General features: G+C 45.7%; 1 protein-coding gene across 1 annotated transcript in view; it reads left to right on the top strand.

Annotated features, from left to right (window-relative positions):
* CTNNA2 (catenin alpha 2) overlaps positions 1 to 12,763 on the top strand; it is a 542,314-nt gene that overhangs the window by 469,572 nt on the left and 59,979 nt on the right. The window contains exon 11 of the mRNA XM_048508766.1: positions 8,292 to 8,443. Coding sequence (XP_048364723.1) covers positions 8,292 to 8,443 — 152 coding nt within the window. The remainder of the gene's footprint in view (positions 1 to 8,291; positions 8,444 to 12,763) is intronic.

Below are 12,763 nucleotides of genomic sequence, written 5' to 3'. Positions count from 1 at the left end.
GCGTGGAAGGAAAGAGCAGATGAATCCTAAGGGGACGTGTATATTGATTTTATTTACAAAACTTGTATGCCATCTTTCTGTCCTTGCAAGGGCTCCAAAGAGGCTATCCATTTAAAATGCACGTGATAAAATCACATCTTAAAACCTTTGAAATCCACCTCCCCATCATTAAAACAGTTTTTAAAAGAGTTAAAATGCACACCAAATGGACTTAAAATACATGCAAAATATTTCAAAAAATTGATGATGAAGGAGGAGAAGATAATCTGCTTTCCCCTTGAAATCTGGATTTGTTGTATATGATCTTTCATTCCTGTCGTTTACAGAATTCATCTATTATTTTTCCAGTCCCTGATTTGGAAACAAATATATATCTTAACTACTTATTAAAAGCGTATTATTATAATCCTCAACAGCCAGCCAGCCAGCCAGCCAGCCAGCCATTGTGGTGTAGTGGTTAAGAGCAGGTGGATTCTAATCTGGAGAACCAGGTTTAATTCCCCACTCCTTCACCTGAGTGGCAGAAGTTTATCTGGTGAACAAGATGTGTTTCCACACTCCTACATTCCTGCTGGGTGACCTTGGACAGTTCTCTCAGCCCCACCTACCTCACAGGGTGTCTGTTGTGGGGAGAGGAAGGGAAAGGAGGTTGTAAGTCACTTTGAGTCTCTTTACAGGAGAGAAAGGTGGGGTATAAGTCCAAACTCTTCTTATACTTCATTCATTCATTCATTCATTCATTCATTCATTCATTCATTCATTCATTCATTCATGAAGTTAAAAATGCTTCCGAGTGAGATCAGGGCCCTGTGGGGCTTCAGTAGTTTCCTCAGGGTCTGTAAGACAAAGCTATTCCGTTGGGTTTTCCTGGGAGCCCAGCCGGGCTGACAGTAATCTTTACTGGCCTCCCAGGGGATATCTTGCCTGTTTTTAACTGTTGTTAGCAGTAATTATATTGCAGTTGTAGTTGTTTATCTATATCTATAAACGCGAAATACTACTCACTGACTCACTGACTGACTCATGCACAGAACTCAAAAACCACCGAACCTACAAAGTTGAAATTTGGCACACCGGTTCATTATGTGGTTTAGGTGCTCAAAGAATTTTTTCAAAATATTCAGTTTTACTCGAGTTATTACACATTTACTGTTTTAACTGCTCATTTCTGGCCATCTACACAAACATTCTAAAGGTGACAGTTAAACACCACTAGCTTCAACAAACAGGCTGCAAAAAAGCATGCTGAATGTCACCCCAAAGTTAACAGACAGGCTATGAAAAAGTACTCCTCCACCCACCCTCACGTTAACAACACCGCTACAGCCAAATACAATCAAAACAGATTACAAACCACACTATCACCTTGGACTACTAAACATTTGTTGGGTTTTGCATATGGACATCAGATTGATTACTGTGCAGACAAGTTTACTGCTCTCGGCCTCCGATCATCCTGTGCTTGGTGTTATGCTCTGAAGTGGTGGGATGAGTCCCCAGGAATGTGCTGCAGTGGCGGTACAGCCTGCCCTTCAACCCTACCCTGAACCTCTTCACAGCCTTAAGAACACAAGAACATAAGAACAAACCAGCTGGAGTCCAGCTCTCTGCTACTCACAGTGGCCCACCAGGTGCCATTGGGAGCTCACATGCAGGATGTGAAAGCAATGGCCTTCTGCGGCTGTTGCTCCCAAGCACCTGGACTGTTAAGGCCTTCTCACTCATCAGCATCCAATGGCAGAACACTTCCTTTCTGCATCCCGAAAATACAACGGCTGCTTCCACATGACGTCTTTTGGAGCCCACCAGGTGAAAGACAGCAATAACACATTGCATTAGAAAAAGGCAACTACAGGAAGCTGCTGCAAAATATGCGAAAACAAACCCATCAGTCCACAGACAGGTTGTGAGGAAATATGCTGCATGTCACCCCAAAGTTCACAAACAAGCTGTAAAGAAGTATGTTGAATGTCACCCCGAAATTCATAGAGAGCCTGTGATGAAGTATGCGTAGCGAAGCATGGGTGCCCTGCTAGTTTATAATATTTTAAGGATTCTATGGATGTTTTAATTGTGTTTTTTTGTTGTATAGCTGCCCTGAGCCCTTCGGGGATGGGCGGGGTACAAATCTAATAAAGTTCACATAATTATCTCAGGAATCCTTTTCATCACGGACCTAAAAGTGGCTGACGTCATACTCCCAATGAGCTATGCCAACTAGGCACTGTCTAGATCAGGGGTCTTCAAACTATGGCCCTCCAGATGTTCATGGACTACATTTCCCATCAGCCCCTGCCAGCATGGCCAAGTGGTAGGGCTCATGGGAATTGTAGTCTATGAATATCTGGAGGGCCATAGTTTGAAGACCCCTGGTCTAGACGCATATTCCTCTATGTATGTAAATGTCATCAAGTCACAGCCAACTTATGGTGACTCGAGCAAGGATATTCCAAGGCAAGTGAGGTTTGCTGTCGCCTTGTTTTGCAGAGCCTTCCTTGGTGGCCTCCCATCCAAGTACCGACCCTGCTTAGCCTCTAAGATCCGATGAGATTGGTCTATGCCACAGTGCCTTCCCTTCCCACATATTCCCCTAGCTCCGTGGTGGCGAACCTTTGGCACTCCAGATGTTATGGACTACAATTCCCATCAGCCCCTGCTAGCATGGTCAATTGGCCATGCTGGCAGGGGCTGATGGGAATTGTAGTCCATAACATCTGGAGTGCCAAAGGTTCGCCACCACTGCCCTAGCTTCACCTGTATGATCAAATACCCTTTGTCCATGCCCTGGTACCATGAAATCATATCCGCAGGCTGGCAGGGAGGGAGAGGAAGATGAGGACTCAGCAAAGGGCATCCAGTGAGTCGAAGTCAGAAATGAAGTTTCAGCTGGAGACTTCTTGACGTGTTTGCCGCTCCGCGTCCACAAAAAGTTAAACACTCCCCTCCAGCCGCAGTTCACCCAGTTCAACCTCATCAGCCAGCAAACAACCCCCATAATAACATTTTCAGCTATCTCCAAAAGTGACAAATTGTTCTGTTGTGTTCCCCATCCCTGTAATTCAGCCGCGAAACCTGCATTTAATGCGCTGTGCGCTGGATGTGAAATTGTCTCTCCCCCCGCCACTCTTCCCCACTCTCACCGCATCCGCAACTGACGCTCGCTACCCTTTGACAGCCCTGAAGCTCCTTTGCACGTTATGAGAGGGGCCGTTCACTTGTGCATCGTTTTTGGCTGCATGCAGAATCCGGGAGGAGGATTCAGTGAGATTTGAACAGGCTGAGAAAGTGGGCAGCTGTGAATGAGACGCCATTCAACCAGGATAAGGGCCATATTTATTTATTCCATTTACACCCCGCCCTACACAGAAGTCCCAGGGCAGCTGACATCATAGGGTTAAAAGCCCCGTTAAAACATAAAACGTTATGGAGAGACTTTGGGAGCTGGGGATGTTTCGTTTGGTGAAGAGACGGTTAAAAGCAGTGTCTAGATATTTGAAGGGATGCCATGTCAAAGAGGGAGCAAGCTTGTTTTCTGCTGCTCCAGATTAATGAGTAATGGATTCAAGGTACAGGAAAAGAGATTCTACCTAAACATCAGGAAGAACTTTCTGTCAGGGCTGTTTGACAGTGGAATGCACTACCTCAGAGTGTGGTGGAGTCTCCTTCTTTGGAGGTTTTTAAAGAGAGGCTGGATGGCCATCTGTCAGGAGTGCTTTGATTGTGTGTTCCTGCATTGAAGAGGCCCTTGGGGTCTCTTCCAACTCTATAATTCTAAGGCTCAGCAGTGGCATAGGAGGTTAAGAGCTCATGTATCTAATCTGGAGGAACCGGGTTTGATTCTCCATTCTGCCGCCTGAGCTGTGGAGGCTTATCTGGGGAATTCAGATTAGCCTGTGCACTCCCACACACGCCAGCTGGGTGACCTTGGGCTAGTCACAGCTTCTCAGAGCTCTCTCAGCCCCACCTACCTCACAGGGTGTTTGTTGTGAGGGGGGAAGGGCAAGGAGATTGTGAGCCCCTTTGAGTCTCCTATAGGAGAGAAAGGGGGGATATAAATCCAAACTCTTCTTCTTCTTCTTCTTCTTCTTCTTCTTCTTCTTCTTCTTCTTCTTCTTCTTCTTCTTCTTCTTCTTCTTCTTCTTCTTCTTCTTCTTCTTCTTCTTCTTCTTCTTCTTCTTCTTCTTCTTCTTCTTCCTTCTTCTTCTTCTTCTTCTTCTTCATTCCGCACATGCAGAATAATGCACTTTCAAACTGCTTTCAATGCTCTTTGAAGCTGTGCGGAATGGCAACATCCACTTTGCAAACAGTTGTGAAAGTGGTTTGAAAACGCATTATTTTGCGTGTGCGGAAGGGGCCTATGAGTCTATTAAAAACCACCGTAAAAACATCCTTTAAAACAGTCAATAAAGACATCCATTAAAAACCCCCACCTCTCCCATCCCCACCCTTCAGCTGGCAATGATATGGGGGACCCTTGGGGGTCACACATTGAAGGCCTGGGTAAAGAGAAAGGTTTTAACCAGGCACTGGAATTCATAAAGTGTTGGTGCCTGGTGAATTTCTGCAGGGAGGCTGTTCCACAGCTTGAGGCCTGCCAAAGCCCTCTCGCATGCCCCCTCCCACGTGCCCCCTCCTGCCGCACTTCGGCAGCAGAAGGGATCACCAGGAGGGCCTCCCCACTTGTCCACAGTTCTGGGTAACAAAAATGAGGAACATGCACACTGGATAGGGGATACAGTACTGAATAGCAGTGTGTGTGATCAAAATCTTGGAGTTCATGTGGACTGTAAGTTAAATACGAGCAGCTAGTGTGGTGCAGCGACAAAAAAGGCTAATGCGATCTTGGGGTGTGTCAATAGAGGTATAACATCCAAATTTCAAGACATCATAGTCCCGCTTGTACACTGCATTGTTCAGGCCACGCCTGGAGTATTGTGTACAGTTCTGGAGGTGTCATCTCAAAAAGGATGTGGACAGAAGGGAGTGAGTGTAGAGGAGAGCGATGAAAACGATCAGGGGTCTGGGGACGAAGCCCTATGAGGAAAGACTGACGGACTTGGGGTTGTTTAGCCTGTAGAAGAGGAGGCTGAGGGAAGATATGACTGCTCTCTTTAGAAGAAGAAGAAGAAGAAGAGTTTGGATTTATATCCCCCCTTTCTCTCCTGCAGGAGACTCAAAGGGGCTGACAGTCTCCTTGCCCTTCCCCCCTCACAACAAACACCCTGTGAGGTAGGTGGGGCTGAGAGAGCTCCGAGAAGCTGTGACTAGCCCAAGGTCACCCAGCTGGCGTGTGTGGGAGTGTACAGGCTAATCTGAATTCCCCAGATAAGCCTCCACAGCTCAGGTGGCAGAGCTGGGAATCAAACCCGGTTCCTCCAGATTAGATACACGAGCTCTTAACCTCCCACGCCACTGCTCTTAACCTCCTACGCCACTGCTCTTAACCTCCTACGCCACTGCTCTTAACCTCCTACACCACTGCTTTAAGTATTTGAAGGGATGTTGCTTAGAGGACCTCAGGGAGCTGTTCCTGTTGGCAGCAGAGGAGAGGACTCAAAACAATGGCCTTAAATTACTGGGAGAAAGGCCTCAATGCCATCAGCACGTTGACGTCACTTCCGCATCACTTCTAGAAGCTACGTCATCACATCATCAACAGTGTTGAGACGCTCTGATAAAGCTCTACGGTAAAAAGAGCTTCTACCATAGAGTTTTTGCCCAAATGCCAGAGCGTCCCCATGTCAACTACAGTGTGATGATGTCATGTCCAGAAGTGATGTCAATGTGCCAGCGTTGAGTTCTAAGCCTTGTTTTGCATGGTAGGACACCCTCCCTGCCCCCACCTGTTGCCAGGGGATATCCGGCAACTCTACCCTGCACACTTTCTAAAAGCACTTGGTGGGCTCCAGGGCAGGTGTCAGGGGGCACCATGATGGGAAATCTCTGAGGTAAACCATAGCAGAGTTGGAAATAGCAATACCACCTGGGCCTCCACCTCTGGCTTGGTCATGTTTGGTGCCAGTCCAACATACTGCTGAGCGCAGTGTGCATAAAATTCCCATTTCCCAAAGACTGTTTGCAGCTCTTCACATTTCAGTAGAAGTCAGCAGTGTTACCTTCTGAACTTTTTCCGCTTTTGGCAGCTCCGAAAGCCATAGCCGGGCCTATATATTGCAGAAATAAATATTGGATGGGACCATTATGCACATATTCATAAACTATGTATGTATGCCACAACCATTAATACTAGGAATTGCTAACGTATAGCCATTAGCATCTTTCATGTTACACACACTGCCGGAATTTAAGAACGGGTTGCTCTCCCGCGTCCCTTAAGGCACCTCGTGCGTCAGATTTTAGCATTGTAAGGAAATCTCTCCTTATTTATAGCAGCAGCATCATTTAGATACCGTGACACCGCGGGTGGAGAGTTCTTGGGCCATTTATCCGCAAATTAACATTGGTGTCCTCTTCGCACATTCCGAGTTGTAAACTTCCAGGCGTGCTACAGAACATTCAAAAGGACCCTACAGCCCAGTTCTAAAAACATAAGTCTCTGCTTTTTTTAAACACCCCCCCCCCCCTGGTTTTAGTGCTGGTTTAACTTGGCAGTTCTGCAGCACATTGTGGATTCTTGTCACTCTTAGGCCCCTTCCGCACACGCAGAAAAATGCTCTTTCAACCCACTTTCGATGCACTTTGCAGCTGGATTTTACTGAGCGGAATAGCAAAATAGCAAAACAGTTGTGAAAGTGGATTGAAAGTGCGCTATTCTGCATGTGCGGAAGGGGCCTTCGTTTCAGCCAGTTCATAGTAATCTTCTGGAAGGTTTGGGAGTGCGCTAAAATCCAAGTCAGTCTGGTATTAGAGAAGTGTGTTGCTTTACACGCTCTTGTCTCTTGCTGGCAGTGTCTTTAGTTCATAAATATTTAAGTTTGAAGAATAGAGGTGTTCCTCATTGTTCTGTTCTCTCAAACCAACGGTGAATTGGACGCGGTTGCACTCTGCAGATGCTCAGAGGCATTGTCTGCTAGGTCTGGCTTTGTAGAATCACTTTTAAGCACTGAAGAAGATGCCATGACTAATGAACTCTCTTGGGCCCTTTACGTGCTTATTTTGCAGCCATCAGCTTCACAGTGCACAAAAAGTGCCTTACAAATGACAGAGGTAAGTATCTGTCGATGACACTACCAGAGAAGCGACTGGTAGGGCACATCTCAGAAACTGACCCCCTCATCTAACAATGGACTTGTTGGCCTAGTGCACAGCGGAAGGACTAGGTGCCAACTCACCCTTGCTAGAACAGGAGGTAACTGCTTGCAGTATAAGAAAAAGAAACACTCAGACAGTAGATTTAGTTCCAACAGGAATACTTTATCTCTTGTTTCTCAAAGGAACAAAAATAACAATAACTATCCACTCTCTACTCTGACAACAATCTGAGCCCGAACCTGAAGGTGAAGGAGAGGTACTGAATTGGGTATGCAGTCTTCTTATATAGTTTTGTCCAGCAAATCATTAGCTAGATGATCTAATCATCCTGGCCTGTGACCTTTTCACTTCTGCTGACTGTTACATGCCAATCACTGCAGACCCAGACAGAGAGGCTCCGACCTTTACAATTCTGCTGACTGTTACATTCCAGTCATTCTAGACCAGCATATGACCACCTTGCAATTTTCAATATCCTGACAGGACTTGTGTGCCAACACAGTCACCAGGGCTAGTATCCATCAACAAATTGATCCTGCCTTCCTTTTAAGAGAACCAGCGTGGTGTAGTGGTTAAGAGCAGGTGGATTCTAATCTGGAGAACAAGGTTTGATTCCCCACTCCTCCTCCTGAGTGGCAGAGGCTTATCTGGTGAACCAGATTGGTTTCCGCACTTCTACATTCCTGCTGGGTGACCTTGGGCTAGTCACAGTTCTTCGGAACTCTCTCAGCCCCACCTACCTCACAAGGTGTCTATTTTGGGGAGACCTAGGGACAGGAGCTTGTCAGCCACCTTGAGTCTCCTTACTGGAGAGGGTGGTTTATAAATTGAATATATAAATAAATTGACTATATAAACTCTTCTTAAACTGTAACTTTGAGGGGAGAAAATTCTTCTTCTTTGTAAATTGATCTGGTCAATGTGACCCTCTTTGCCAATTTTATCTATGTCCTAATGCCACGAAACAGCAGCAAGTTCCTGGACTGCCAGAGAGTGTATTCTACGCTTGCGAGCAAGGGAGAAAATGAACACGGAAAACGTTTCCTGTTCTCACTGCCTTTCGTTTCCTTTTAATGTAGTGATGCCGCGTTTCGCTGAACAAGTCGAAGTCGCCATCGAGGCCTTGAGCTCCAACATCCCCCAGCCGTTTGAAGAGAACGAGTTCATAGACGCCTCCCGCCTGGTGTATGATGGAGTTCGTGACATCAGGAAAGCTGTTCTGATGATAAGGGTATGTACAGCACCCAGGGAAATAAAAGTTTGGGCTCAGGACGACAGCGTCACAACAGGCGAAGGGAACGTAAAAGCTGTCTGGCATTTGCACGGTGGTGTGATCCGCAACCGGTGCGGGCCATCGAAATCAGTGCGAAACAAAGGCTGATGGAGCCAATTCATGAGATTTCTTTATTGGTTTATTTCATTTGGTGGTGGCATGTTCCTTTGTCTAGGGACCTCAGAGCTTCTAACCTATAAAATAGATTACTGTGCGAGAATTAGAAACTGGAGTTTACACTAGTTGAAGGCTGGGATCTAAGAAAATATGGACAATTCTGGGCTGTGGGCAGGCCCAATCTTTTCTTTGCCTCAAAAAAAAAAGAGTGAAGCATTAAGAACATAAGAACATAAGAACTAGCTTGCTGGATCAGACCAGAGTCCATCTAGTCCAGCACTCTGCTACTCGCAGTGGCCCACCAGGTGCCTTTGGGAACTCACTCATTGGCCATGACTATGGAGGAGAAAGCTGTGGACTGGCCAATCATAACATGGATTCTGAGATCTTGAAAGCAGCAAATGATAGGCTTGTAAAAAAATGTTCCACTTTCCACTATACTATGTAGCACAGTTTATCTGTTTGAACCCCTTCTGATATGTGGTTCTCTCTCCTTCCTACATTGATGTTACAAGAATTTGAGCTAATCTGTTATAGAAGCCGAAAAGGAAAGGATCTTCTCTCTTAATGCATGTGGATGGAATAGCTGTAATTCTAAACCTTTTCAACTGTTTACTTGTTTTACTGATCATTAATTTACAAAAGACGTTGGCAAAAATGCAGCTTTTTTTTTATCCTGGTCTTCATAACCTGGTCAACGCTACATTTGGGAAGGGAGGTAGCTTCTAATATTTTAGTGGCCACTGATTTCTCTAGCTGAAAGTAGTAAGCTGTAGCAGCCATTTTGTGGCTGGCTCCACCTTTTGTGGCAGCCATTTTGTGGTTTTATGCGGTTTTATGCGGTTTTATGGCCGCACCCACCATGCTCTGTCAGAATTCCAAAGATACCAACAGGCTCAAAGATTGGAATCCTGGACCTAGGAAAACTGTACACTTATACCTCTCTGACAGAAGAGTTAAAAATTCCTCAAGATATCTGAATTTCTGGTTTTACTGTCCTCCAGTTATCTGAAATGTGAACCATTTGTGTCTCATTCATGTATATGTGGAGCTTGTGGTAAGATATCAATGTTCTTAATGCCTGAATAAATAAATAAATGATCTTACCGCTTCGCTGAGCTTCCACGGGGATGGTTTTCAGTGTTTCTTCAGATAAGGAAATTGTTGTTTCGCCATTGACTAATGAGCTGATTTGATTTTCTGGAGTCCCTCTATGCCCATCCCTCTTAACAAACAAAATAGCATAATAATTGGAGAGAACATTTTGGGTCCAGCTTGGCAGTTCAGGATCAGCAGTAGCGTGGGAGGTTAAGAGCTCGTGTATCTAATCTGGAGGAACCGGGTTTGATTCCCAGCTCTGCCGCCTGAGCTGTGGAGGCTTATCTGGGGAATTCAGATTAGCCTGTGCACTCCCACACACACCAGCTGAGTGACCTTGGGCTAGTCACAGCTTCTCGGAGCTCTCTCAGCCCCACCTACCTGACAGGGTGTTTGTTGTGAGGGGGGAAGGGCAAGGAGATTGTCAGCCCCTTTGAGTCTCCTGCAGGAGACAAAGGGGGGATAGAAATCCAAACTCCTCCTCCTCCTCCTCCTCCTCCTCCTCCTCCTCCTCCTCCTCCTCCTCCTCTTCTTCTTCTTCTTCTTCTTCTTCTTCTTCTTCTTCTTCTTCTTCTTCTTCTTCTTCTTCTTCTTCTTCTTCTTCTTCTTCTTCTTCTTCTTCTTCTTCTTCTTCTTCTTCTTCTTCTCCGGCTTCATTAAGGTCCTGAACTACAGTGATCCACTCAAAGGTCACCTCCAGGCCGGACTACTGTCACTAGCTCTACACCGACCTGCCCTTAAGATTGCTCCAAAAGCTACAACTGGTCCAGAACGCAGCAGCAAGAGTCCTTACAAGAACCCCAGCCGAAGCACATATTCAACCTGTGCTTCGCCATCTACACTGGTTACTGGTTGCAGCTCCTGTTCAAAGTTTGAGTGTTAATTTGTAAGGCCTTGAGCAGTCTGGGACCATTGTATCTACGGGACCACCTCCCACCCTATTGCCCCCGAAAAGCATTATGGTGTGCCAGAAGTAACCTGTTGGTTGTCCCTGGCCCCAAGAATGTCCAGCTAGCCTCAACCTGGACCAGGGCTTTTTCGACTGTGGCCCCAGCTGGTGGAACTTTCTGTCAGTTGAGACCAGCGCCCCGCAAGACAGAGATGTCCTACCGGGCTTATGGTTGAGGTTGCGATGGTTTTTCCAACATTTCCGGCCTTCCAATCTGCCCCTTAACCCAGAGGTGGGATCCAACCAGTTCTCACCACTTCTCTAGAAGTGGTTACTAATTTTTTCTGAGTGCCGAGAAGGGGTTACTAAAGCAACCTCCCTGCCCAATAGGGACTGGAGGCGCATGTGTGTGCGGCGGCACCACTGTTTGAATCCCACCACCATCAGAACCTGTTATTAACCTTTTTGGATCCCACCACTGCCTTAACCCCCCCCCCCCCCGCTCTGTATTGATAAAAATCTGAAACAGAGTGAGGTAGGGTGATATAGGTCTGGTTATAAATGCCCACCCCAAACTGACAATTTGACATTGTTTTGAAGAATTGATTAAACACCATCCGGAATAGCAATTTTTAATGTTTTTATTGGTGTTGCTATTTTAAACTCGCTGATTGTGTTTCTGTTGATGTTGATGTATTTTTTTAGATTTTGTCAGCCGCTCGGAATCTGGCTGTTTGATCGGGAAAGAGTGCAATCTTGAATCCAATAAAATAAAATAAATTTGTGGCTTGACTCCAAAGAGACATGTTGTCTTAGAAAATGTGTTTCCATTTCAAACTGGGGTGGGGGCAGGTCTGGCACCCTCAGTCGCACTGAGTACCCCCGGCCAATAACTCAGAACTCTCTACATTTTGTTTAATGACAAAAAGAAATAATTTCTGAAGGAAGAGGAACAGCGAATTTCATGTTTCCCGCTTATGTTATATCATCTTACACCTTCCCTGAATTACCTGAACATTAAAATGCCTTGTAGTCTCCTCTAGGCTGTCTGTCAGAAGCCGTCCCGCAGTAATTGTCAAGTGAGCACATTGCAGAACAAAGGCATTCTTTGAGATGTTTGTCTACCGGCGTATCGGAATTCAAGCCTGCTGTTTCACTGAATGGGAAACCTCCCCCTCCCATCCAATACATGAAGGAAATTCATCTCTGTTTTGTTCTATTTTCCTGACCCTGTCGAAGAGAATCGAAAGCGTATGGAAATGTTAGTAATATCTGTGTCAGCAAAGAAATAATTCCCTCTACAATATGAGAAAGAGTAATACTTCCGATGTCATTGGTTTAGACAGATGATTTTGGCAGCCAAAATTGAAAGAGAAACTAATGTACTAAGTTAGTCCTTTTCCACTGTCCCTTTATAAGTTCCCTGTTACAAGTTGTAATTGGTTGTAATTGGTTACTATCACTTTCAGCATTTCTCCAGTAAGAGTAATTGGAATGAAACCCCCTGTGCAGCTTACAATGGCAAATAAAGGGTCCATCTTTTCTCTTCACGCTCTCTCTTATTTTTCTCATATTTGTCTGACCTATAGGCAGCCCACCCATGAGTCACTCTGCAGCCACCGATTGTGCTTTTCTATCTCTTAGAACTGACCAGTGTAACTCAGGGAACACAATCCATTTGAAAAGCTTCATGGAATCAAAATGATGTTGAGAGCCAGTGTGGTGGTTAAGAGCAGGTGTGGTGGTTAAGGCAGGCACGAATGAACCCCAACAGCCATAATACGCCCCTTTGTGCCTGCGTGTCTCCGCAGATGTGAGCCAGGATATTTTGAAAAAGGAAAGTGTGCCTGACTCAAGTGCCTCCTTCCCAGCTGTTCTCTCAGCCTTGGCTATGAGGCGCATTAAAACAAAAGAATCACACTATGTGGAAAACCCAGGTTGGGGGGGGAAACGCGGAGCGGACTCGCGTTAGGAGTGGGATCCATATGAAGTTCCCCCAACCTGGGTTTTATCCCATCCTTAACCCGTGTTTACTGACCTGCGAGGAAAGGAGGTGGTGATGGCCACTGACCTGGATAGCTTTAAAAGGGGCTTGGACAGATTTAGGGAGGAGAAGTCGATTTATGGCTACCAATCTTGATCCTCTTTGATCTGAGATTGCAAATGCCTTAACA

This window comes from Sphaerodactylus townsendi, linkage group LG10, assembly GCF_021028975.2.
Source record: "Sphaerodactylus townsendi isolate TG3544 linkage group LG10, MPM_Stown_v2.3, whole genome shotgun sequence".
NCBI lineage: Eukaryota > Metazoa > Chordata > Lepidosauria > Squamata > Sphaerodactylidae > Sphaerodactylus > Sphaerodactylus townsendi.
Note: the sequence above shows the minus strand (reverse complement) of the source record. Positions and strands in the feature narration are given on the sequence as shown.